Source organism: Xiphophorus hellerii, chromosome 4 (genome assembly GCF_003331165.1).
Source record: "Xiphophorus hellerii strain 12219 chromosome 4, Xiphophorus_hellerii-4.1, whole genome shotgun sequence".
NCBI lineage: Eukaryota > Metazoa > Chordata > Actinopteri > Cyprinodontiformes > Poeciliidae > Xiphophorus > Xiphophorus hellerii.
In genome coordinates this window covers 12040421-12065832 of record NC_045675.1, presented here as the reverse complement: position 1 = coordinate 12065832, position 25412 = coordinate 12040421, and the positions used below count along the sequence as shown (strand labels likewise).

Genomic DNA, 25412 nt, shown 5'->3' with positions numbered 1-25412 from the left:
TAAGCATCTATAGAGAAATGTGAAATTTAAAGCAATGTTCACAAAACAGAAAAGGTTCAATTAGTTTTTTTGACTTGATTTTCAGTCAGGTGCACAAGAGATTTATTATAGGGTACAAGGACACATTAGTTAATCACTAAAGTGTTGAACAACAGTCATAAATGTGTGGAAAATGTTCAGGAGGGTCTTGAACACACCTCAACATTTGTTTAGTAGGATCTTGAACACACCTCAACATTTGTTCAGTATGATCTTGAACACACCTCAACATTTGTTCAGTATGATCTTGAACACACCTCAGCATGTGTTCAGGATGATCTTGAACACACCTCAGCATTTGTTCAGGATGGTCTTGAACACACCTCAGCATTTGTTCAGGATGGTCTTGAACACACCTCAGCATTTGTTCAGGATGGTCTTGAACACACCTCAGCATTTGCTATGGACACAATGTGAAGAATTTGACAGTTTTTACAGGAAACAAAACGGTAAAAATAATTTTAAAAAACATCTTGATTTAAAATCTCAAAAGCTATATAATTTTTAAGTGTAGCTATGTAATTTAAATATTGCTGTCTGTGCAGCAATCAGCACATGACACAGTTTCACTGCGGAGAGATTTGCTGCTTAGGTCCAGTTAATGTTCGAGCCTCTTTGAATGCAGCATAACAAAACTAAAGAGAGATATTTAAGCTAGCTTTCTAGTAAGAAGTAGACATGATGTGGTGGAGAAAATTTGGGGTAGCTCATATTAAGTCAGTCATTTTTTAAGACATGTATGCTGAGCAAATGTCACCGAATAACAGAAATTATCTGTAAAGGTCCAACAACGACTCCAGTGTAAATAACTATTAGTACTGCAACTAATGATTATTTTAGTAATTTAGTCATTCTATTGATTATTCTGACAAGTAGTTGATTAATTGGATGAGAAATTGCCACATTCTACAGATTTAGAAATACATTAAAAGAACAACATCTCAATTCTTGTTTAATCAAGAAAAATAAACATTTTATTGCATAAATCAATAATATATCATTCATTTGAACTGGGTGAAGCTAAAACTATGCTACTTGAGGACTTTAGGGTAAAACGTACAGACAAAAGTGTTTTATCTTAAATGTATGTTTTACAATTTTGGTTTAAGTACTGCCCCAAATATGTCACAAAATGGCATTTTTTTTGAGTTTGTGTACTCCAGGTAACAATTAATCAGTAACTTAATTAGTTGATGATTATTTCAACAATTTATTCATCACAGTTAATCTGATTAATTGTTTCAGACCTGATAAACTTTTATGTAGTTACCTGTCTAAATTAAAACTAGCAGAAAAATAACTCTATTATTACATTACATAAAGTTGTGTTTCATAGACTTTCACTTCTACAAAACAAAACTAGCTCTTCTTAATACGACGGCTCAGTCTGTTTAATTCTTTAATTTCTTTGTTAAAGTGTGGAAACACTTCTAGTTCTTCTATTGATTTTATTTCCAGCTTAGATTTCGCCATTTAGGACTTTTTTCCAGCTGTATTTCTACTCTTTGTTTTTTATGCTAATGATCCCAGCAGTCTTAAATTATTTTGTTTACTCCATGCAGACTGATAATTTGATTCTTCTAAAAGAGAGCTGCATGTTTTCCATCACCCGAGGACCTGTCTTTTAACGTTGTTGTTTAAGGAGGAAGCAGCTCCTCATTAGTCCAGTTGGAGTTGGGTAAGTTTAATTTGTTGCAGTGCTTTTCCAGTTGGAGCCTCTTTGGTTATTTCTTGGCAGTAAATGTTAGTGATTGAGCTTCAGCAGATCAAAACATTAAATAAAACCTTTTTTTTGGTTAATCCTGATGCTGTAATGTAACACTTTATTTGATCTATCTATCTCCCTGCATTGTCTTCCCTTCTTTTTTTTGACACAAATGATGAATACCTGAATGAAAACTGCATAACAGTGAAGTGTGTGTGGAAAGTGAAGGATTCAGTCAAACTTTGAATAAGTTGAGTGAAAACCTCTTGGCTCCCCTGGGGTCTGAGCAAACTTATGTTTGCTACAGCTGCAGATTTACATCAACTCATCGGATGACTTTTGGTTTTGATGTGAAAATGAGCCAGAGTGGAAAACATTTGTCGGTAGCTCACTGTAAATCCTAACCCTCCCACTGAATGTCTGCATTTTTCTCTTCATCTGTCAGCCTGAATGTTGAGTGAATACTAATGCAGCCAAAGTTTCAATGTTAAACCTGCTGAAAGACAGAAAGCATGAAAATAAATGATAGTGGGTTTATTTTTCCACTTATTTATTTTAAACTTTCTTTTTGTAACTTCATTTTATGTGTTAGGTTCTGCTGACTGTAAGAGTAAACTAGAAGTTTAATGTTATTATATACAGCCCTTATAAACAACTGGTTTAAATTGTACAGTATATTTGATCTGCATAGAAACAGACCTGGGTTATAATAGTTTTGGGTTTTTCATTATAGTTTAGTTTTATATTGTTGTCTAATTCACTTTCAATTAATTTTTAGCGTCTGTTTGCTAGTTTTTATTTGCTAAATCTTGTTTAGCTGTAGCTCAGTTTTTTTTACCAATTATAGGAGTAGTTTTAGTTTTTCCAGACTTTGGGTCACTTTTATGTGCAGAATTCAAAAAGGTCAAAGTATTGTGATTTTGTATACATAGATTGAGAATGACTTAGCAGAATAAACCATTTTCAAAAAATGTATTCAATAATTGTTGGACAACCAGCTGACTGGCATTTTATCCCAACTTTTTATATCGTCATTTTGTGGACTAGTGTAAGCGTCACCAGGAGAAATATGGAGTGCCGTAAATGCCGCCTATCCAATCTGACGGAGCTTGAGCTGCTTTCCAAAGAAGAATAACTAAAAATGTCAGTTTGTGCTCATGGCTGTAACAACATTTAAATGTGTTTCTACAAAGAAGAGACTCAGGTAGCCTGAATTGTGTGTGTTCAGAAATAGATTTGTTATGTAAAACCAACAAAATGTTTCCACAGGAATCGAATTTCCAGACACAGCAGGCTCTGTTTTCCCCCAGACAATAAGAATCATCTTGAATTAGACAAGCTTAACCAGATGAAGCTAATGTAGTTTATTAGACTTTAATTAGATTTTCTGGCTGGATTTGTACTGGAATAATCTGCCATTCCTATAAAATGTTGCACACCCTTACGTAAGTTTTTTTTTTCTCCTGTTTTTCTTTTTGTAATCCCCTGGGAGAATAAGTTTAATTTTTTACCTCAAAGATGTTTTTATAGTTTTTATTATTTATTCTAATTTCTGGACTGTTTCCTCCATTCACATGCATAGTTGTCCAATTACTAAAATACCTTTGATTAGCATAGCTGATGAAAAATGTTGCTGTTATTCTTTGTTTTGCTTCTGAACGCTGCAAAAACAAGTATGTGGAGTCGTTTCTAGTGCAAATATCTAAGTGTGCTTGAAATAAGACGAAACTAACTTACAAGTAACTTTTCATCAAGAAATAAGAACTTGTTTTTAGTCAATAATTCCTTATTGTTTTACAAAAAAGATTATTTCACTTATAACCAGACGTTTTCCCCGTGTCACAAGTGAAGTAATCTGCCATTGGAACTAGTACTTTTTAATCAATATTAGGAATTATTGACTTGTATCTTGCTGTAAAGTTACTTGTAAGTTAGCTTTTTTTCTGAATCAAAGTGTGAGATATTTTCACTTGAAACCAGAACAAAAATAGTTTGTAAGATTTTGCGTTTTGGAGAGAAAAGGTTTTCTTCTACTCAGAAATAACCTGAACACCTGCAAGTCGGCATGCCAGTTTCATCTATGTGAGAATAGCAAATGATTAAAGTTATTTTGATCCCCTGAAGTAGCTGATGATCACTTTCTCTCCTTTGTTTATCTCTGATTTCTTCTTCAGGTGACGTGTAATTGTTTCACCATCAGTGACGGGGAGCTGCAGGAGGTCGGAGTGGGGCTTTATCCAAGGTAACACTCTTTTTTTACTCTTGCATATGCAATAATATCAGGGTTTGAAGCCCACAGAACTGAAAAAATGTTTAATTAATTTTAGTATAGCTCTCCTCGCCCAGTCTTGTAACTTTGACTAGATTAAAATGCCGCTTGGAGATGCAGTTTTTGCCCCATCAGTCCTTCACCGCGGCGCACGTTCAAAGCCCTGGCAGCGCTTTCCCGCTCTGTCCTGACACGTCTTTGAAGTCAGAAGCAAAGGGAGGGAAAAGAAGACTTGATTTTTTTTATTTTTTTTACCCCTTGTTAGGTGAAAACCTGGAGGAATATCATCACACAGTTTGGGCGACAGAAACCAGCGTCTTTTGAGGGAAAATGAGATTTGACTGGAAGTGTTGTGTGAATGATGAAACGGTTGTTGTCTGGACTGTGAAAGTGCAAGATCCGTGCACAAACACACACAGCAAGCCGATATGCTCGGTAATCCCTTCTATTGCTTCCTGGGTGAACGGGGTGGGATTTGGCCTGTTGTTGTACATGCTGTTAGTGCTGCTACACACACACACACACACACACCAGTGCGGTCACTGACGCCGCAGGTATCCCAGCCAGTTTATCTGGCCAGCGTTGAGATGTCAGATGGTCGCAGTGGCTTCAGTGAAGCTCAGCCAAGCCGCGTGTCTGGGTGTGATTTGTGCTTCTACTCATCCATAAATGATGGACTCGTTTGCAGGATGCTCCCCTGTCTATTCGTATTTTAGGTTGCCTAGCAACCGTGGGTTTGCTAAAGAAAGTCGGGGGATTATTCTTCCACGGCTGCACCTCAGTTCAGCTCATCTCTTTATTTCTGTATTCTGGCTATGTTGTACTTCAAAAACTACTTTTTCGCCTTTGGTTTACTGGTTTAATTTTACTCCCAGTATTGCTTCAGGGCCAGTTATCGCACTGAACATATGATCTAAAAGCTCTTGAGTTTTTATCGGGACTAAAGGTGCGTTTCCGTTGCAGGATGCTAAACATCTACAAAGCTTTTAAATATTAGCAGCATTTAGTTTCAATAATTTCCCACTTTATGCTCCTTGGCAGTTCATATTTCCTGCTAACTTGAAATTTCATAAGTTCTGCATTTTCTTTCTTGAAAATTTGTTTAATCACAGATACCATTGTTAATCATGACAAAAGTTTCAATTAAATCAGTAAAATTCAACAACTTTAGTTGAACTTGAAGGAATTTCACCTTTTTAGTGGAGATAAAGTAGAGCTCTGTGTTAAAATGACTTTACACACATTTTGTCAATAAATATAATCAGTACAAACAGAACAAAGGAAACTACAACACAATTACTATAAAAAGTTTAAGAAACCATTAAATTAGCTAACAACAAAGTGGAATAAACAGAAATTGTGCGGTTTTAATATTTGGGTGTAAAAAGGTAATTTAAGAGCATAAATAGGAAGTAGGAAGAGATTTAATGGGAAACAGGACAAATTAACTTGGAGTCGCTTAGCATTTCGAATCATTATTCTCAAAAATAAAATAAAAGTAATTAAAAGATAAATCTAGAACATGCCACTTTATAACAAAAGTTTTTTTTTTATAAATTCTGATTTTCTAGAACTTTTGAGGTTTTAACATATTTAAAATAGACATGGGCTATCTTGGTCCTGCAAGTGTTGCATGTGTCTTAACTCTGTTTAAATTTAAATAAACTTAAAATAAAGTTAAAGTGAGTCTGCTTTAACTTGTGAACTCACAAGTTAAACCCTGTGAATCCACTCTGCAGAAACCTGCTAATGATGCAGCCTTGAAGTCCTGAGCGTTAGAGCATGGGAACATCTAAAACCTTCAGGACAGTCTGACCTCAAGGGCTGGCGGTCTCCACTCCTGATAAAAGGCTTGTATTTTAAATAACATTTTCCTGGCAAGTATCAGATGTATGGATTATATTTTCACTCTCCGCCCCGCCACACAGCAACGTTTACTTTCACATATACCGTTTATGTGAGTCGTTAGTCAATTAATCTAATTAGCATGCTAATGAGCTGCTCCCCTTCAAGATAAAAGCGTTTTTCAGAGGGCTTGATGTCTGGTTGATATTCAACCTGCAACTTCTCCACTGTAGAGTAAAGCCAGGGGCGTTATTGATGGTTTTGCAAAGGCTGAACACGCATTCTTAATCTCATGCACCCATTGTTTCACTGAACATGATAAACGATAGCTGCAGTGACGGAGGGGGCTGTAAAAGCACACAGACCCCTTTCAGTGTTTTTTCCCAGCCATGTGTGCAGCGATATTAAACGTCTTTTTTCACGTTGTGCTGGGGGCTTCTTAATAAGAGTTAAATTCTCGTCAAGCTGCAGGTAATATGCTCATCAGGTACAGATGTACAGCTGAGTAAATATCCATTTCCAGACTTTTATTTGGGGTTTATAGTTAGGGTGTTGACACCTTCTGTTGATTGAGGTGCTTCATAATGCTACCATTATATACTGTGTTGTTTTATTTGAATAGATTCAGGTAAAGCGTATGCTTGATTCAAGCCTTTTTGTGCAGCAACTTTAGGAAATATTCTGCTCCGACATGCCAGAATCAAAAGGTTGAATTTACTCTTCTAAAAATAATTCATGTGTGCTGAAACATTGATAAATCTAAAGGTTGCAGCAGAGTATCTGTTCATGGCTGGATTGGAGACACTACTGTACTTTGTGATAATATAAAATCAAAAATGTTTTCATGTATGCGTTTGCATGATCAAAATGATCAAAAACCTCTCTCTTAGTACTTTATAGTTAAGGAACTATAGATATATAAATATTTGTTCTACCTAAAACTTTAATGTGTCTATTGTGGCATTAAATATGCCTTATAAAGTTAAGGTTTTCTTTTTATATTTCGTTCTACCAGTGTAAATAGGAAAATCAAGTCAAGTAAAATTTATTTGTATTTTAGCAACAAGGCAGTTCAGAGTGCTCCAAACCATAAAACACAACACAGCACAGTAGCCGATAATGAAACAAGCAATAAATAGACATTAAAAAATGTGTGATAATCTATTGACCCTGAGCACGTGACGTCACTCTCTTCGAAACTCCACCGTGATGGACGTCAAAACAACCAATGCGCTCCTGTAAAGCCTGTCAAAAAAACGCACACCTGACAGCCAATATCGCTTTTATTAAGTTGACTTCGCAGTAAAAAATGGTCATATGATGCTGCGGGGATCGGCTGCACAAACAGACAAGGATAGAAAAGAAACTTGTCATTTTATTGCGTGACTTTTAACGAGGAACGGTATGGAGGTGACAAATAAGCAGCCGTTGACTGTCAGCCCTCGGTCTAACGAGTGTATGTAAACATCTGACCAGAACTGCGTCCCTTTTAAGTCGACATGTATAAATTAAGTATTTTTTTCTCTCTATAGGATATGTGTTTGAAAAAAAATCTCTTGATTTTAGTCGCCAATCAACTGATTCTATGTAAAATTGGTGCTTTAGTCAGGCTTTAGTCTTTGTATTTTTAGACTGAAGTCTGTCAGTTAAATGGTTTAAAATCTTATGACAAGACATTATGAACTGCAGTTGTAAATGTAAATTGACAGAAAATGTAAAATTTCTAAGTTAAACACAAATGATTTATTTTTTCTGACCCTTCCTTCTGCTCCTCTTTCCCCCGATTTTCTCCTCTTTTTCTCTACTCCTTATTGGTCTTTTGTGATCTTCTTCCTGTTTTACATGCTCCTCTTGCTCTGCTGTCCTCTTTTCTTCTACTTCTACTTCTTCTTCTCGTCTGTCTCAGTTTATCCCTGTTGAATCATGACTGTCGGCCAAACTGTCTGATGGTGTTTGAGGGTGAGCGGCTGCAGCTCCGAGCCGTCCAGGATATTCGCCCTAAAGACGAGGTAAGACGAAGAAAATTCAAGCTCTATTTTTACACCATTAACAACGTTTAACATGATTCTTCTTTTATGTTTTCTCACTATAGCAACATTTATTATATCATAAATGTTGTAGTAATAGTATAATTACTATTATACTAAAAAATATCAGTAGAAGCATAATAAACTTTGTTATTAATCTTAGTGAAACATCTCTGTAGCACAAGCAGGATGACAGCTTCTAACACGGCTGTGTTTCTCCATTTTTTTTCCCATCATCCCTTGTGACTGTGTAATGAGATGCATTGTGACTAAATATAATGAGATTCATCCCTGCCATCTGGACTTAGACTCTCACACATCCACACACATAGTGCCACAGCAAAAATTTCACCCATGCACAGCTTCACTCAAATTCATCTGTTTTTTTTTTTTTTAAATCCGTCTTCACAGAATCGCACTTAATTTTGCTCTGCATTATCACAAAATGTTCAGAAGTGCTATGAAAGCAGACACTTTCGCTTTCACATTCAAAAAGTGTGACTTTGAGTGTCATGTTCTCTCCTGTGCCTAGTTAACGATAAGTTATATTGAGACTTTGTCCCTGACTGAAGAGCGGCAGAAGCAGCTGCAGGAGCAGTACCACTTCGTCTGCCACTGCCAGAGATGCAGCTCAAAAAAAGAGGTGAGGACCAACAGAAACCTTTAAAACTACTGGAAACTTTTTACTATTTTCATACTCAGTCAAAATAAATTTTATGTTATTGCATCAAAACTAACTGACAAAACATAAAAACAAAAAATACTCTATTATTAAAATGAGATCAGAGAAAGCAGTGATTCGTTTGTGTGGCTGAATCAATATAGAAATGTTTTGCGGGGATTTTTTTTTTTTTTTTTGCTTCTTTTTTATTCTATAGTTATTCTGCAAAAATTCTGGAAAAAAATCAAGGCTAAAACAAAGATTTTTTTAGAACTGCCTTTCATTAAAAATAATGATATTCTAGTTATTATATAGTCTCTATTCCAACTTACTAATTTTCTTTATTTTATCCACAACAAATTGCCTTGTAGATAAAATGTGCTATAAAAATAAACTTGCTTCGATTCAAGACCTACTAAAAAGCAGGATCCACTGAAGATTGTTTCATATTGTTTTGTGTGGCAAATGTATTTTAGAGATTTAAAACCCATAAATATTACATTACAAAACGTAAATAAATGATAACTGACCTTCCTATTGTTTTGTTTAGCTGAAAAGTAACAACCTTCGCAGTCAAAACAGGAAGTTGGTTCCACATATGGATTTGCAGTGTCTAATGCACATTTGTCACAAATAGGACATTGACTGTTTTAAAAAGAGCCTTTTGATGGGAATGTCAGACATATGTGCAGCTTTTAACTGGTAACAGAGGAAAAGGATGCTGCAAAAATCAACAATGTGAAAGAAAACAGGATCTTTTGTCCTGTTAATGTAGCTTTGTGTCAACATGCCTCATGGGTCCTTCCTACCTAATGGAGGAAAACATGGAGAAATGGCTGCAATGCGTTTGTTCAGCATAGTGTGGATTTATGGCGCATCTCGAGCCTAAAACTGGAATCAATAGTGGAATCAGCAGGGGGCGCTGTGTCGGTCAGGAGACAGGATAGATGCTGATTGGTTCTTGTAGATTCACAACATTCTTTAATGCTCCCACAAAACTCAGCAGCACAACATTTTGGCATTTTTCTAACAAAGTAAACAAGATATAAAACATAAAAATATGTTTTTCCGAATGCCAATGAAAACAATCGTAATGCCTTCACATGTCAGACTGTGCAGACAAAGTAGGTTTTGTCCTCCCACAAGGTCATTCTTTAAATATGAGAAGATTCAAAATGCATTTATTTGTTTCTCTTTTAAATTACCACAAATGATAATAATATGGCTGTGGACAATAAATAGGTAACAATTTATAGACATGTGATCAATATGAATGGATATTTTGTCTGAAATAATTTTAGCTGCTCATCCTCTCACAGCTTAAACAAGGACAGTGGAATCAACTAACTCACTCACTCTCTGGTTACCTAGCAACTCACTCATTCTTTGGTTACCTAGCAACAACATGTTGAGTAACTGGCAAAGCAGCAGTTTAAGGTTTTGCCACCATGCCTCATAACTGCTTAAAAACAAAACAAAGGAGTGGAGTGAAAACAGTGGATGAAATAGGAAGGGTAAGTTTGGTTTTAGATATTTAAAATAAAATTTAAAAAATAATTAATAATTATCTATATCGACCGATATAAAACGCTTATATCAGGATAGCCACATCGTCCGGTCCCCATTGTCTTTTTTTTTCAGTTGATGATATATTGATTAAATGGATGAACTAAATGTTTTCAGAAGTTAAAACACACCCCTGTGTGTTCCTCCACCCTCTTTCTCCTGCCATCACACACATTTACGCTGCTGCTCAGACAAGCGTATCGGTGCACAACGTGTCTCGGTGTACCCTCTCCTGTCCTCTTCTCTTCTTCCCTCCTTCACTCCGACATGCTTTCTTATCTCCTGCTGTCCTCCTCTTCTTCTCTGTCACTCTGTCACGCTCCACCTCTCTACACCCTCCCTCTGTCTGCCTGGCCACCTACTGAAAAATGAGAAAATTATCTTGTCTTTCAGCTGCACTTTTCTTTTCCATCCATCTATGCCCGTTCCGTCTTCCTGCCCTGATTTTGCAGCAGTTTCCGTCCAACTCTGTTTACTTTCTCCCACTCTTTTTCTCTTTTTGTTTCTGCCTTCACTTTTGCCTTTGATGTCTCTATTCTATGATTTAAATGACATTTCCCCTACACACAGAAGTGCTGTGCCCTCTTTATTCTTGTGTGTGTGAGTCGTTTTGCCACAATGGCTTTATTTTATTCTACTAACCCTTTGTTGTAGTGCAACACAGACACTGTGTGTTATTTCAGTTGCTTTAATCTGACGACCGGCTGCACAGTTGTGACCTGAAGTTATCATGGCAACATAGTCGACATGAAGGCAGAGGAGTGCTTTTGTAAGAACATATTACAATAAAAATTACATTGTTTTGAAAGGATTTAACTGATGGGACAGTAGAATTTAGTAAAATATTTGGCATGAAGTTAAGTTTTGAATTTGTTATTTGAAGTGCCTTGAATACATCTTGAACTTTGCCGCAATTTGTTTCATTGCAACCACAAAATTTGATGTACATTTTTATTTATCCCTCTTTAACCAGAGGGTTTGGATAATTAATGTTCGCAGCTATCAGCTTGGAAGAAATTTCAATTTCTTGTTTTGCGAAGTTGATGGAAACTTTCCAGATGAGACCTCAAAATATGGTTAAGCAAAGTATTGACTCTATGGGACCAAAAACAAATGAATGTAATGTAAATCTAAAAATTAATGTGTCTTTTCCTTCCACTTTACAACCATGTGGTTCTTTGTGTTGTTTTATCACATAAAATCCCAATAAAATACACTGAAGTTAGTGTATCGTGGGAAAATGGGAAAAAGTAAACAGTATGAATATTTTTCCTAAGCACTCTATGATTATTAGCCACAGAACAACATACAACTTAAACTGGTCCAATTTTTTTAAACTTTTTTTTCTGTGGTGGTTAGTGAGTTTGCAGCGACCTATAAGATCGTTCCAGACCAAGCTCTCTGGTTGATTTTTATATTGTTTTACTTTGATTCAGGAGGGATTCATGCTGTCGGGGGAAGAAGAAAAGTGGCAGCAGCTGAAGGTGGCGCTACCGAGACTGGAAGGGACTGAAAACCGAGTCCAGTATCCTTTCCCTCCATTTTCCAGCACAGAAACTCCTGGATTCCCAGTAACTGTTACCGAGTCTTGATGATTATTCTTTGCAGACATCTGCTGACTTTACAATAGCTACGAATGTTTTGTCATGTTAGCATTTTACATCCTGGTTTCTTAGAAACATTTTGTAGTTAATATGAAAACTTAACATGACTAACTCGCCACAATCATAAATCATGTTCAAATGTTCGTTGGGGTGTAAATATTTATATATCTTTAAAAAAAATTTAATAATTGCCAATTAAATGTGTGACTTTTCTTTTGTATCCATAAGTCAACACATAAGGGATGCAGACATATTTACATAAAACGACATCTGTACATTTATGTGGCCATTTTCAGAAGTACTTTAGACTTCCTTCGAGGATTGTTGTTCCTTTTCCTTAATTCTTGTCCCTGTAGATTGGCCGGCGTTGTTGGAGAGCTGCAGTAATCTCCTGTCAGCTGCTGGAGCTGAACTTCCTGATGAAAATCTGTACAAGCTGAGGGTCACAGACATGGCTTTAGATGCTGCTGTTCAGCTGGGGCAGTGGGAGGAGGCTCTGAGATACGGCATGAAGACACTTCCAGCTTACAGGTGAGTTTTAATTCTCTAGAATTAAAACTAAAGAATGAGTTTTAATTCTCTAGAATTAAAACTAAAGAATGAGTTTTAATTCTTTAGAAAATCTCTGTTACATAAAGCATGTTTTAATCCAATTATTATATGTGTAATAAGGTGTATGTTAAGGCTTTAAGAGAGAAAATCATGTTTGGCCTCGTAATCTATGTACTATAACCTCAGAGTTTAAATAATCATTTTACAGATTTCTGACGATTTTGTTTATTGGGTTTAATCTTACAATATGCTGACTGTGACTCTTACAGTGATTTATAATGATCATTTAGGACTGGTGTTGGAGGCATTAAATATAAAACAGTTTGCATTGTGTCATGAATGCAAATCATTAGAGTTCACGGTAATGAAGGTCTGGCGCTGCTAATGAACATTTTTATTTAATAAACTACTCAGGAACATGTCAGTAGCAGCTGTAAATACAGTATATTTTATGCACTAGCAGCAGTCAACTAGGCTGAATTAGACCATAAATAACTTCAGCTCTACAAATTAGTCTTCTAGCTTCTAAGTATTTTGTGTCATATTTCTAATTTGTCTGGCATCTGGCTTTCATTCTTATCCCGGCGGTAGGAAAAAAGCAATAATAGGAAAAGCTGCCAGGGTCTCCATCCAACATCTGTAACACCTCACATGGGTTTATACACTAAATTGAACTATAAGTAATTCTGTATGTTTTCACACTGCTCTGGTCAGAGACAAAGATCATAAAGTACAGTAACAATACAACGGAGAGATGATGATGGAGCGGTGCCATGCCTCATATGTAATAAACGTCAGCTGCAAATGATGGCTGCAAAGAAATTATGTCTCGATTTGTTCAGTGCCCTTAACCTGACTTGTCCACCTTCTTCCATGGATCATTGGATTCTGTCACAGGTGGGAAATATAAAAAGGTAGGAGAGAATGTAGAAGCTGAGAAATGAGATGAGGGATATGTATTTCTAAACGTAAAAATGTCAATATCACAGAAAATATTTCATTGAATTAACTTTTTTTTTTTTTGATGAACGTCTTTTTACTGGAAGTTAAAAATCATGTAGGTATTTAAATATGTGGACATCCTAGAAGTACCTGAGGTGAATTATTGTCTGATTTGATATGTACAACCCTCACACACCTCTGCATCCTGGTTTCTGCAGTGCGGTATGTTCTCTCTCAGCCTTCCACCTCTTATGCACTTTCCTTTGTGTGTGTGAGACTAATTGATCTTGTGTGAAGGGCAGAGCTCCAGTGGCACAGCCGTGCTCTCGCTCACACCAGCAACAACGAACCACAGGAGAGAAACCACAACACAGGCTTATAAATAAATAAGCAGACTCTGAGCTGCAGAAGGAAAGAGTGGTGGTGGTGAGAAGAAAGGGGATCTGGGTAATTTAAAAAACATGGCTTTCTTCTTGCTGCTCCTCCCTAAAGGCCACATTTGTGGAGTGTATTACTAACAGCTGTCCTGTTATCAGATTTAACCACCTGAGCTGGAGATGTCTGCAGCTCCTCCAGAGTTGATGTGGGCATAATCAGATAAGGGAGGAGAACAGAGCTTTTATCTTGTAACCTAACTCTGCTTCAAAGGGGACCTATTATGCGAAATTAATCATTTGCACTGTTTTTGTACTTTCATTTGGTTCTTAGCTGCTTCTAAAAACAGGCAAAGCACTTTAAGAAACCCACCCAGCTGTTTTTTAGCAATAAGTTCCTGTTTTTTGGTGTCTGGAAAATGAGCCACTTCATAAACCTCCGGTATGTAAAGTCACAAATCAGCAGGCGGTGACCCTCACTTAGCAACCTCAGCAAAGCCCAGCTCGTTACCTAGCAACGCCAGCAAAGCCGAGCCCTTGCGACCCAGTTGGAGCTCCAGCACGTTTGGTCAGCTGGTTTCACCGCTGTATGCACTGTATAATGGACTGCTGGAAAAGACAAGTGATGTGTTAATGACTTCCAGAGTTTTTTTGCACATAAATATGCTGAAGCAAGTTTTCGCATATTAATGAAAGGTTATTTTGGAAATACTTTTTTTGTGTGTCTGTCAACACGGCAAAAACACAAAATCTTACCAAGCATTTTTTTTGTCCAGTTTCTAGTGGAAATATCTTAGCTCCACTTGAAATATGACAAAAATTACAAGTAATTTTTTTAGCATGGTATAAGCTTGTCTTTTGTCAGTCCTTAATATTGATGAAAACATTCTAGTTCTAAGTGAAATACTTTGCCAGTGAAACAAGACATTTTTTCCCATTTTATAAATGTGAAATAATCCGACAATGTAACTAGTACTTTTTCATCAACATTAAGTAATTATTGACTTAAAACAAGCTCCCATTTATTGCTGAAAAGTTACCTGGAGGTTAGTTTTGTCTCATTTCAAGTGCACTAAGACATTTACACTAGAAACTTTAAATATCAAAAATAGTAAGATTTTGTGTTCTTGCATTGTATAATCTTAGACTTCAAGGATGATTATTTCTTCAACAATTAACTATTTTCATTACATGAAAATAATACAAATCCAGATTAGTTTTATTTAAAATGTAATATGTGTAGCACAACAATAACTGCTGCAGTGTGTTTCAAAAACCTGCTTCTTTTTCCTATTAAGAGATCTGTGATATTTAAATGCACAGCCTGAATTTGTTCTGCAGAGCAAAATAACCTTGATATTAAAGATCTGAACCGATTCCCAAGAGAAGACGTTACCTGAAAGGTTTACTGTACAAATTACAAACCAATCCACTGAGCAGTGAGGGGCTTTTAAAGCTTAAGGGAAATGTCAAAAAACTATGTTTTTTCCTTCAAATGTTAAAGGTTCATAACTAAAGAGGTATGTGGAGGAAGATTTGGGATTTTTCAACCTCTTTTGAGTTTAATAAAAAAAGAGTTTGAACTTCCTTAATAAAATCTCTGCCATGATCCTGTGGAGCTTTAGTGGAAGACTGAAAACTCACCTGGGTTAACAGAGCGGAGAGAAACTGATTGCATGCGTAAATAAGCAGCAAAACACTGAAAATATTGTTTGCAAGGAAGGGAGACCACAATGAATGTAAAATAATGAAAAACAAGAAGTGGGGAGATTGTGAAGAATGAGTTGGAGGAGGAAACTCCGTGTTCATCTCGTCTCTTCCTCTGGGCTGAAAGTAGCTGCAGGAGCTCTCCATGTCTCCCTTTCTCCTCTCCTTCCTCTCACTCTGCATTCCTTTCTTCTCTCACTCTCATGGCAAGTCCTTTCCCATTTTTTATTTCCCAGCCTGTGATGTATAGAGAGGTTATTCCCTGCGAATAATGCACACCTGCTGCAGGCTGTGCAAGCCAGGCTCATCGAACGTCTCTATTCTTCCCATATTTTACTGGCATAGATATGCTCTTACACGCTTTCATGAATCATGCATATGTAATGCATAAACCTGTATTTGTAAGAAAAATTTATGTATAAAAGTATAGCTTTCACATAGAGCTAAGGCAATATACTGTGGTAGGATCTGGTGCCTTAATGTTTTTTGCCTTCCACCTCTGTGTAAACATGAATTGTTGCATTCCAGCTGCAGTTGTTTCAGGGCAAGAACTCAACTTTTCATTAACATTCAACTGGATTAATATAAATGTTAGCCTAGCATTCACCAAAGCCTCAGTAGAATTTCAGTCTTTTCAAGCCTGCCTGTGAAATTATTTAAATATAAGCTCTCACTTCTCCTCCATTCCCTGGTGGAAACAATCATGTTTCATGCAAACTGAGGTATAATTCTCGCTTGCAAAGTTAAGAACAAATGGGGCTGTAATAAGTGAGATTTTCTGGGATGTTTGTTTCTTGCAATGCACTGTGAATCTGTCCAGTAGTTTTCTATCAAGGTAAGCCTACAAACTTAAGTGTGTTTTATGTGGATCCTGTGTTACAGACTAACACAAAGCAGAGCAGATTGATAAAAAAGGAAAAAAGCAACCTTTTTCTGCTAACGCTCAAAACTTTGTAGAATCACATATTGCTGCAGTTAAAGACATTCTTTTTGGGTTATGTTTGCCCTTTCATCTTTGCTAAATAGCTGAAGGGTTTGTCAGATTGTTCCCAGATTGGTAGTGATTGTTTATGTACTAGCCCTTCTAGGGACAAGCATTGCAAATTAGTCATGTATGTAAGTGCTACAGTATAAATTGTCCCTGACAATCAAATAAATAGAAAGATGGGATGGAACGAATTGTTGGCATGAAGTCTTATGTCTGAGCAAGAGAGCTTCCTTCCCTCTCTGTTTTGGCTTCTTATATCCAAGTTAAAAATGCAATTCACTGACTCTAGTGAAATGTATTACTGTTTTATGTTAGGGTTTATTGTATCTTATGGGATTTTCCCTAATTTTAACATTAATTCGGCTGTGGAAAAACGAGGACAAAACGTCAGATGTGATTTAAAGCTCATAGAAGTCATCTTTTATCATACTAATAAACACAGGATTGTTCCAAGTTTGCTCATTTGTGGAAGAAAGTAGAAGTGAAGTGATGTAACGCTGAGGAAAACTCTCTTTCATTATTCTCCTCAGTAAGACGATTTGTGTTTCGCTCTCCTATAAAAACAGCAGGGTGTGAATCTTCCAGCTCTAAACAAGAACCTAATTAGTTCCACTGCATTCGCCTTAAAATGCTACATTTTCCACAACTATTAATTTCTGTTCCTCTCTCTCTTATCGCTGAGAGCTATGATTTCCTAACCAGCTTTCCGTATTTCTCTTCAGTTTATTCTCACTGGAAAAGAAAAAGAAAATTGGGTGAAAAGTCAGGAGACGGCAAGTTAATAAAATTATTTTAATTGCCTTTTGGTTGCATATGCAAAAATGAAATCTAATTGGAATGCGGCCCTCGTGTGCGTGTTTGCGCTAGCCAGAATCAACGGATTGATAATTAAATCAATATTGCAACTTGTTATTATTCATGGAGGACTAATGCTGCTGGTTTTGAAACTGAATTCTCTGCTTAACTAATCGCTTTTAACCACAGGACTGGGGTCCACCTCTGTAATTGTGCAGCATGTCGGCTGGTTGTTTAGTTGAGCTTGACGGTGTGAACAAATGGGCAATTAGTACCGAGAGGGAAAAACAAAAACTAGCTTAGAAAATAATCAGAGAAGCCACAGAGTAACAGATTATTCAGGTTGTGGCCGCCTTGTTTTAATTAACTTAGATTTTACTTGATATTAATTGCTTTTTATTCTAAAATTCGATGCGACTGAGAGCATATAGAAACAATCTGACAAATAAGCCGAGTTAATTTGGGTGAAGTGGACTCGTATTGACCTTATGCGTGCATCCTCCTACAATAATGATGCTGGCTGTTGACTGAAAGATGGAGAAGCTGTGCCTGAAATTCAAATTTGAGAATATAAATGAAGAAGGATTTACACTTTGCTGCTGAACATTTTAATGCCATCATACGGTTTAGTCTTAAAGGATTTTTTACAGTGTGTGTAATTAATTTAAGATTAAATAGAGTAAAGGTTTGAGAAGCTGAACAACATCAGCATCTTTAATCCCCGAAGCCTGAAAGCAAAACCAAAAAAAATAGACAAGTAAGCAAAGGGGAAAAACATTTAAGGCAGGAAGATGGAGTTTAAAAAATAGTTTGGTGTAGGAAAGCTTTTAAAAACCAACATTGAAATAGTTCCTTGAGTTTGTTCATGTTGCAGCACAAACATGAAGTTCTTCTGACTGGTGCTTGAGGCTGGCTGTCTTCCTCACTGACGCAGCTGCTGTGTTTTTAAGCAGCTTTTTCAATATTCCCCTTTGGGTAAATTGGCCTTTTTAATCTGGCTGAACTGGGAGAACTGGAGAGCAATGCTTCAGGTCTGATTGGATGAAGATACTTGTCTTGTCGGAATAATATCTCTCATTTAGTGAAGTGTTTTCTAAAGACCACAGTATAGAGGGAGAAAATTAAATTTATGAAGCTGTAATAATGTGGGGAAAATTTTATGACAAGAAAAACAGGAAGAGGAGTTTTGGTTTTGAGTCTAATGTTGGTTAAGATTTAATATTTTAGATGCTTATTGTCCTCATGAATAGAAATAATAATAAAAAATATGAATATACAGTTCAAACCTGATGTTAACATCTATCAATATTAATTTTGTCAATATTGGAATCACACAGAATTGCTTGGATGCAAAATGTTGCTCACAATATACTTCAAGTGTCGAGCCTTTCTGTTGTCGACACATAAACAAAGAAAAATGTCTGAAAAAATTGTTAATTATAATCGATCATGTCATTGTTATGTTTGGAAGGAGCTTTGTAATTAAATATATTTCTGATATCATGCAGCCCTGCAGAAAACTTGACATGTTAACAAAAACTGAGCACAGGACAAATTGAAAAACCAGATAAACATGTTTATTCAGAAGGCTGTAGAAGTTTAAAAGTGTAACTTTATTGCACATAATGTATGATTTTAAGTCTGCTTAAATACAACGCACATTTATTTGCACACAACACATTTCAGATCTCTCTGCTGCGTTTGGAAACCTTTTGCCTGAAACAATTTCTGCCCATCCTGAGTCTGCAGACTCTGATGAGAGATTTCTGTTGCTTTGAGCCATTCAGACTTCCACTTTCAGTTAAGCTCAAGAATGTCCTGTAATCCTCAGAGAAGAATAACAAAAACTACATAAATACAGAAATATTTGAGCTGAAGGTAAATTGTCCTCTGTCTGTTGTTTCTGTAGGTTGTTCTACCCTGATCCTCATCCAGTTCATGGAGTTCAGCTGATGAGAGTGGGGAAGCTGCAGCATTACCTGGAGCACCTGGAGGACGCTTTGGACACTTTCAAAGAGGTTTTTAGATTCTGCTTTGTGTTTTTACAGTGTTTGTTATTGTTGTGTCATTTATTACAGACATCTAAAGTTTTTATTTCATAATTTGATTGTTAAATTGTGATGTTTTTGTACCATTGCATTTCCTGAATACAAAGATCATAACTCCTAACAAAAAATAGTGTATTTGAAGTTCATTTCATAGCAAGTATATTTTGCGCCATGTACTTGTAGTGTACTAGAAAGTATACTAATTTAATACTTCTTTGAACTAAACTGGGACAAATTATTTCGCTTATAACAAGACATCTTTTCCATGTTATAAGTGAAAACATCTGCCTCAATATTAAGGGATTATTTACAAAAAAACAAGTTCCTAAATATCACTGAACAGTTACTTGTTAGTTAGTTTTGTCTTATTTAAAGTAGATAAAGATATCTACATGTCAGCAAACTAGACAAAAATGCTTGGCTTTACCAACGTATACACTCTAATATTAATGTACAAATTTGAGTCCTAGTGTTATATACTTAGTCTTAGACTAAGTATATTAGTCTTAGACTTTTATGTAAAATATGGTTTGTAAAAATTAATCTTCCATTACACAGTTTCATGTTTAGTATAACTTAAGCACGGTACACTTGAATAAACTACTTTTTGCTAATGTTTTTTGCATGTTTCCTCTTCCATCAGGCTTTTATAATCATGAGGATGACTCATGGTGATGGGCACCCACTGACCTCTGACCTGAGGATGAAGATGGAGGAATGTCGTCTGGAAATGTCTGGCAGACATTAAGACAGACTATGGACTGATATAAACATTAAACTTACCTTAAAAGTTTATATTTCTGGGCTTGCTGTGGTGGCGTAGTGGTTAGCGCGAACCACATTTGGAGGCCTTGAGTCCTCGACGCGGCCGTCGGGGGTTCGATTCCCGGACCCGGCAATATTTGCCGCATGTCTCCCACCCCCTCCATCCCTGTTTCCTGTCAGCCTACTTTCATATGAGGGACACTAGAGCCCACAAAAGACCCCCTGGAAATCTGGAGATTTTCCATTTTTATAATATTTTTTTATAGATGCATGCTTGAGTGTCAGATTAGGATGAATCACATTACATTGTACTGCGGTTTAATGGTTGGTCGATTTGAGGTCTTTACTATCTCTTTAATAAAGACCGGCTGGTATTGATAGCTGCTGAATTTAACCTACATTATGTGGTCAGCAAAGCTCTTCTTGTAGTTTATTGTAATAAAATAAAAGAGGAATCCATCAAAAGTGTCCTAAAAGTCGTAAACACTTTGGATTCTTGGCAAACACAAGAAGATCTGGATGTTCTTTTAAAGGTAATGTAAAAACCAAACAATAAAATCTAACTAATAAAGCAAATTCTGAAAGAGCAGGCGGATTTCCGAGCCAAATGTTTCTGTCAAAGCAAAAAGGCAAACTCTGCTTCCCAAGAAACTGTTTTACGCCTTCCGGTAGCTAAGAAATGTCTCACTGACTGAGGTCGGCCTGTGGAAGTGCAGCCATCTGTCTCTGTTTTACAGTCACCAGCCTGGGAGACGTTCCCTCTTTAGCCAGATGACTTCAGCGATGAACTTGTTTGGGTGACAGAGTGGCCAGACCAGGTTAACCCGCAGGTTGACCCTCAGAGGACGACAAGCAGCCAGATTTCTTCATTAAGGACGACCATCTGTGGAAAGCAACCAGACAGGAAAACCTGCCAGCTCTTGAAACAACAGAGAAATGCTTCCTCCAGATTCTGGTAACCAAGAAGCTAAATGGACATAGTATAAACATGAATGGACATACCTGTCAAGGCTCTCATTTTTCTAGGAAACTATTGGCATGTATTTTAATATAGTAATTTTAAAAAACATTTCTGTGCCTCTTCAAGCTGAGTTCTGTCACATGAGAACTGCCACCCAAGCCGCTGCAGGTGCCAACACCTGTGCCAAGCCGCAGGTGTTGTGCCAAAAAGTGATTGGGTGAGATCAGGTGCGCCCCTGCGAACAGAGGCGGCCCTAGTCTCTTGTACCACATTCTCTCCAAAAGAGCTTCAATCAAACATTGAATATAAGACATTGGACTACTATGCTGACATAGTGTAAAGTACAGTAGACTCAGACTTTACTCAATATTAAAAATTTACTAAATTATGTTTTAGGACTTCAGCACTTAAGTCTTGGTTTTACTTTCACTCGGCATGAACAAAATAATCTGCAAACCTTAACTTAAATAATTAGCCTTAGACAAGTGAATATGCTTTGCAAAATACTTTTCCTTAACACTTATCTTTTTGCAATTAGTTATCGTACTGAATAAAACACATTGCATAATTTCACAAACTTCTGCAAGTGTGGGGGAAAACAATCTGTTCCACAGCTTTACCTTTGTGCTATGCCTTCAAGACGATGCGTAGGGCAAACCTGCCTGCCTGTCAAACACTGAGAAGGGCAAATTAATCCACAAACGTGCACTAACCAGAGCGGCGGAGTGAAACAGACTGTTTTTAACGTAAAAAACTGTTTATAAATCACATTATGACTCTTATCTCTGACATCTGCACAGTTTAACTACATTTTGAGGGAACATTTCCTCTAACCTGATGTGACAACCGAGGGAGCCCTGGGTGGTTGCCCATGTCGCCCATATCAGAAAATGCCACTGGCCACACAATTATATAGAAGTGTAGTTGGTCCTTATTGATTTGATTTGATTGTACTTTTGTTTCTTTTCTTTTTTTCGGCTTCACTTATTAAAAGATATTCTCTAACATACATTTGTTACTGATGACATTATAAGGTTGTAATTTCCAAGTCTTGCCCTGAGAAATTAATTGTGTTAATAATTATCTTCAAACACTTAAGATTTGCTAAAAGGTAGAAAACCTGCTACAGTCTACAGCAACACAAAGCTTGTGAAGGATGCTTTAGTGTTTATAATGAAAATGTCAAGAAAAAGTGGTATAATTACACCAGAATGGTGGCGTAAAGATAATTAGTTGTTCGTTATTGTAAAATATGCATATGCATAAAGCTAAAATGAGCTCAGAGACAACAGAAGAAGTGAGGATTGGTAACAACAGACAACCAGGTTTAAAAAAACAACTTGAACCTCCCTCCATTGGGTCACATCAGCATCGCTTCCCCAAGAGATTTAAACGCCAATTTGAGAGCGTCACACAGACGGAGCGAAAATATTTGAACTCCTGCATTTGACTGAAACTAAAACTAAACCACACAGAGTCTGAAGTGCGAAGCAACTGCTGTTGACAGCTTGTTTTGACACATTGACCTGGTGGCTGTGATCTCTCAGTGGTTTGAGTTTTATCTGTAGCCTGTTATTTTATCCCCTGGCAGTGAGTGAGAAACCCAGAGGTTGGAGGCCCCTGGGGGCCCGGCCTGCTGCGTAATCTGCAGATTCCATCTTGATGAGTGACCCTGTGTGTGTATATGTGTGTGTGTAAACCTGGTTTTTATATCCTCGTGGGGACCTACTTGTCTACAATGTTTGGTTGTGGGGACCACTTCTCCCTGTGGGGACATTTTCTTTGTCCCCATGAAGGGAAATGCTGTCTTTGGGTTAGAGATTAGCTATGTGATGGCTAGGTTTATGGTTAGGGCTAGGGTTAAGGGTCGGGCTAGGGTAAGGGTTAGGCTGTAAAAAAATGAATGGAAGTCAATGAAAAGTCCCCACATGTCATGAAAACACGATTGAGTGTGTGTGTGTGTGTGTTTAGCAAAGCCAGAATTTCAAAACATCCTTCCTTCTCTGTGCTTATCCATTACACACACACTCCTCGCTGGTTAATCCCTGTTTTTGTGTGTTTCTCTGTCGGTGTGTGAGGTCACATAGAAAGATAATCCAAAATTCAGACATATTCAAACTAATGACTGCACTTCCTCTGTGACGGGGTGGGTGAGTGTGTGTGTTAGTCACAGGGTAGGTCGGGATAGTAACGTGTCTTATATGCGTCATGTTGCTGTTGTTTTTTGTTTCTCACATTTATTAGGGTCTAATTTCACACCTTTAATATTTAATTTTTTAAAGAGTAGTGAACTAATAAGCTGCTTCTTCCTCTGACCTTTATTTTGCCAAGTGGCTGAGTTTGTTTTTCCTCTTCTTCTTCCATTTTCCTTTCTTTCTGCATAATGTCCAAAGAATTAGATTTACCACTGCTTAATCTAAACCTGCTGTCACCAAGTCTCATCCATATCCAGGAGGCTTTTAAATTTATCCTGCATTAGTTGACGTTTCATCTCTGCTTTACTGCCTCAGTGTTTTCGACCTGAGCTCAGTGGTGCTAATGTTCCCCCTTCATTCTACCACAGTTTTAATTTTCACTTTTCCTCCTGCTGCACTTCATCATTTTTACACACTTTTTATATTATCAACCTGCCATCATATATCACTACCCTCGCTGTCAGCTTCACAGCTCTATTTTTTACATCTCCCTTATCTTTAGCTTTAACATCTTTAATGTAGCAACTAACTAAATATTTATCTAGTGATTTGAATTTTAAAGGTAATTACAAGTTTGCCACCAAGAACGCAATCTCAAACTCTTTCTCCTACCTTGAGCTTCAGAATTTATTTACCATCCATCCATCCATCCATCCATCCATCCATCCATCCATCCATCCATCCATTCATTCATTCATTCATTCATTTTCCCCTTGTCCATAGTGGGGTCGGGAGGGGTGCTGGTTCCTGTCTCCAGCTAACAGAATTTATCTCTGTTTGTCCAATTACTGCCATAACAGGTGGATTTGAAAGCTACTTTTTTCCCCTGTAATCTAGTTTATCTGCATTTCTGTTTCTTGATTGTCAGATTTTATGCCAGGTATAATTTTTCTATATACTTGTGTTTATGATTTCAGTAAGTTTTATTACTTGTTGTAAAATAATATCTGATGTTTCCACATCAGATTCATAAACAGGTTTGGAAAAGCTGAAAAAGGATTGACTTTGACCGTCCGTCCATTCATGGATCTGTCACGGTCATCGTGAAAACATTTCATATTTAATCAAGATTTAACGAACAACATAATGCATCTTTTTTCTTTGTGCAAAATCAACAGAGTCAGATGTGAAACTCTTTCCACACATTCCTTTATTTACATCCCTCTATCTTATTTTCCATCAAAAAAGTCAGACCTTATTTCACTGAAGCAGGAAGTCTACAGTGGGCCATACAATCGTGAATTATGGAGACAGCATAGATACAACCAGAGTATTTTCACGGCTTATTATCTTATTTGCCCCTACGTTGGTGTTTTGTTAGACATGTATTGACGTTATTAAGAATATTTTGGTACAGAAACTTTTCAAACACTTATTTAAATAGAAATTCTTACATCTTCATAAGTGTGTTTTTGTTCTTCTCTGCACATCACATTTCTCCGTAACAATTTAAAGATGCTATGTGTCAGATTTTCTGATAACACATTATAATTAGCAAAGGCTTCAGATAAACAGTTAATAATTTGGTTTAATCACGCCACATATTTCACATAGACTCACATTACCGTTAAATAACACCAAACTCTCTGCTGATGTTAAGTTATTGCTTGAATTATAAAGCTCTACCAAATTAGATAGATTTGGCAGCGACTCGGAGGGGAAACCTCCCACATAGCATCATAAGATGCTATGTGAAACATGTAAAGGATTGTAGTTATTATCTTCTGCTAATTACACTAAGCTATTGATCAAAATTTGGGTATTTCTGTTTACACAAATTGTCATTTGAAAAATTCTGATCATTGTTTTTATTACCTGATATTCTTGTTCTTTCTGTGCTCATTTGCAGTCAGCTTCTCCTGTATTTGGACTTTATTAACATTGAATCTGAGATCAAGTATTGAACACTGAATAAAAGTTTAGACTTCCAGCTTTCATTCAAGAGATTTAACAAAAATGTGTTCAGTTTTCTAAGCATAAGCCAATGTAGCCTACAGAAAAGGCCAAAAAGATGAATGCAACTCCAAAAAGAATGAAGAGTTTAGGATTTATGGGTTCAAAAGATTTTAACACAACTTACTGTAAGTACAAAAATAAAAGAACAAAAAAATCACAGATATCATGTAATACAGTTGATCAAGCCAGGAGAGACGGTTGCTTTGTGGAAAGCTCAAGCCAATGCAGAAATTATCTGATAATTACTGTAAAAATAAAGTGACTTTTCTGCAATAATCATTTCTATTTTGTTGCAAAGCCTAACTATAAAACTTAATCTTTTTCCAAATGTTTGGTAACTTAAGCTTGATTTACAATTAAAATTGATTTTAAAAAGTTAGCTACTGTTAGCTTTTTGTAAGCATTGCTAACAC

At 36.7% G+C, this 25412-nt stretch overlaps 1 protein-coding gene across 1 annotated transcript in view; it reads left to right on the top strand.

Moving 5' to 3' along the window:
* smyd3 (SET and MYND domain containing 3) overlaps positions 1–20004 on the top strand; it is a 74077-nt gene extending 54073 nt beyond the window's left edge. Inside the window, 8 exon segments of the mRNA XM_032560955.1 lie at positions 3919–3986; positions 7765–7867; positions 8418–8528; positions 11549–11617; positions 11619–11637; positions 12073–12247; positions 18984–19092; positions 19766–20004. Coding sequence (XP_032416846.1) covers positions 3919–3986; positions 7765–7867; positions 8418–8528; positions 11549–11617; positions 11619–11637; positions 12073–12247; positions 18984–19092; positions 19766–19870 — 759 coding nt within the window. The 3' untranslated portion in view covers positions 19871–20004.
* The last annotated feature ends 5408 nt before the right edge of the window (positions 20005–25412 follow it).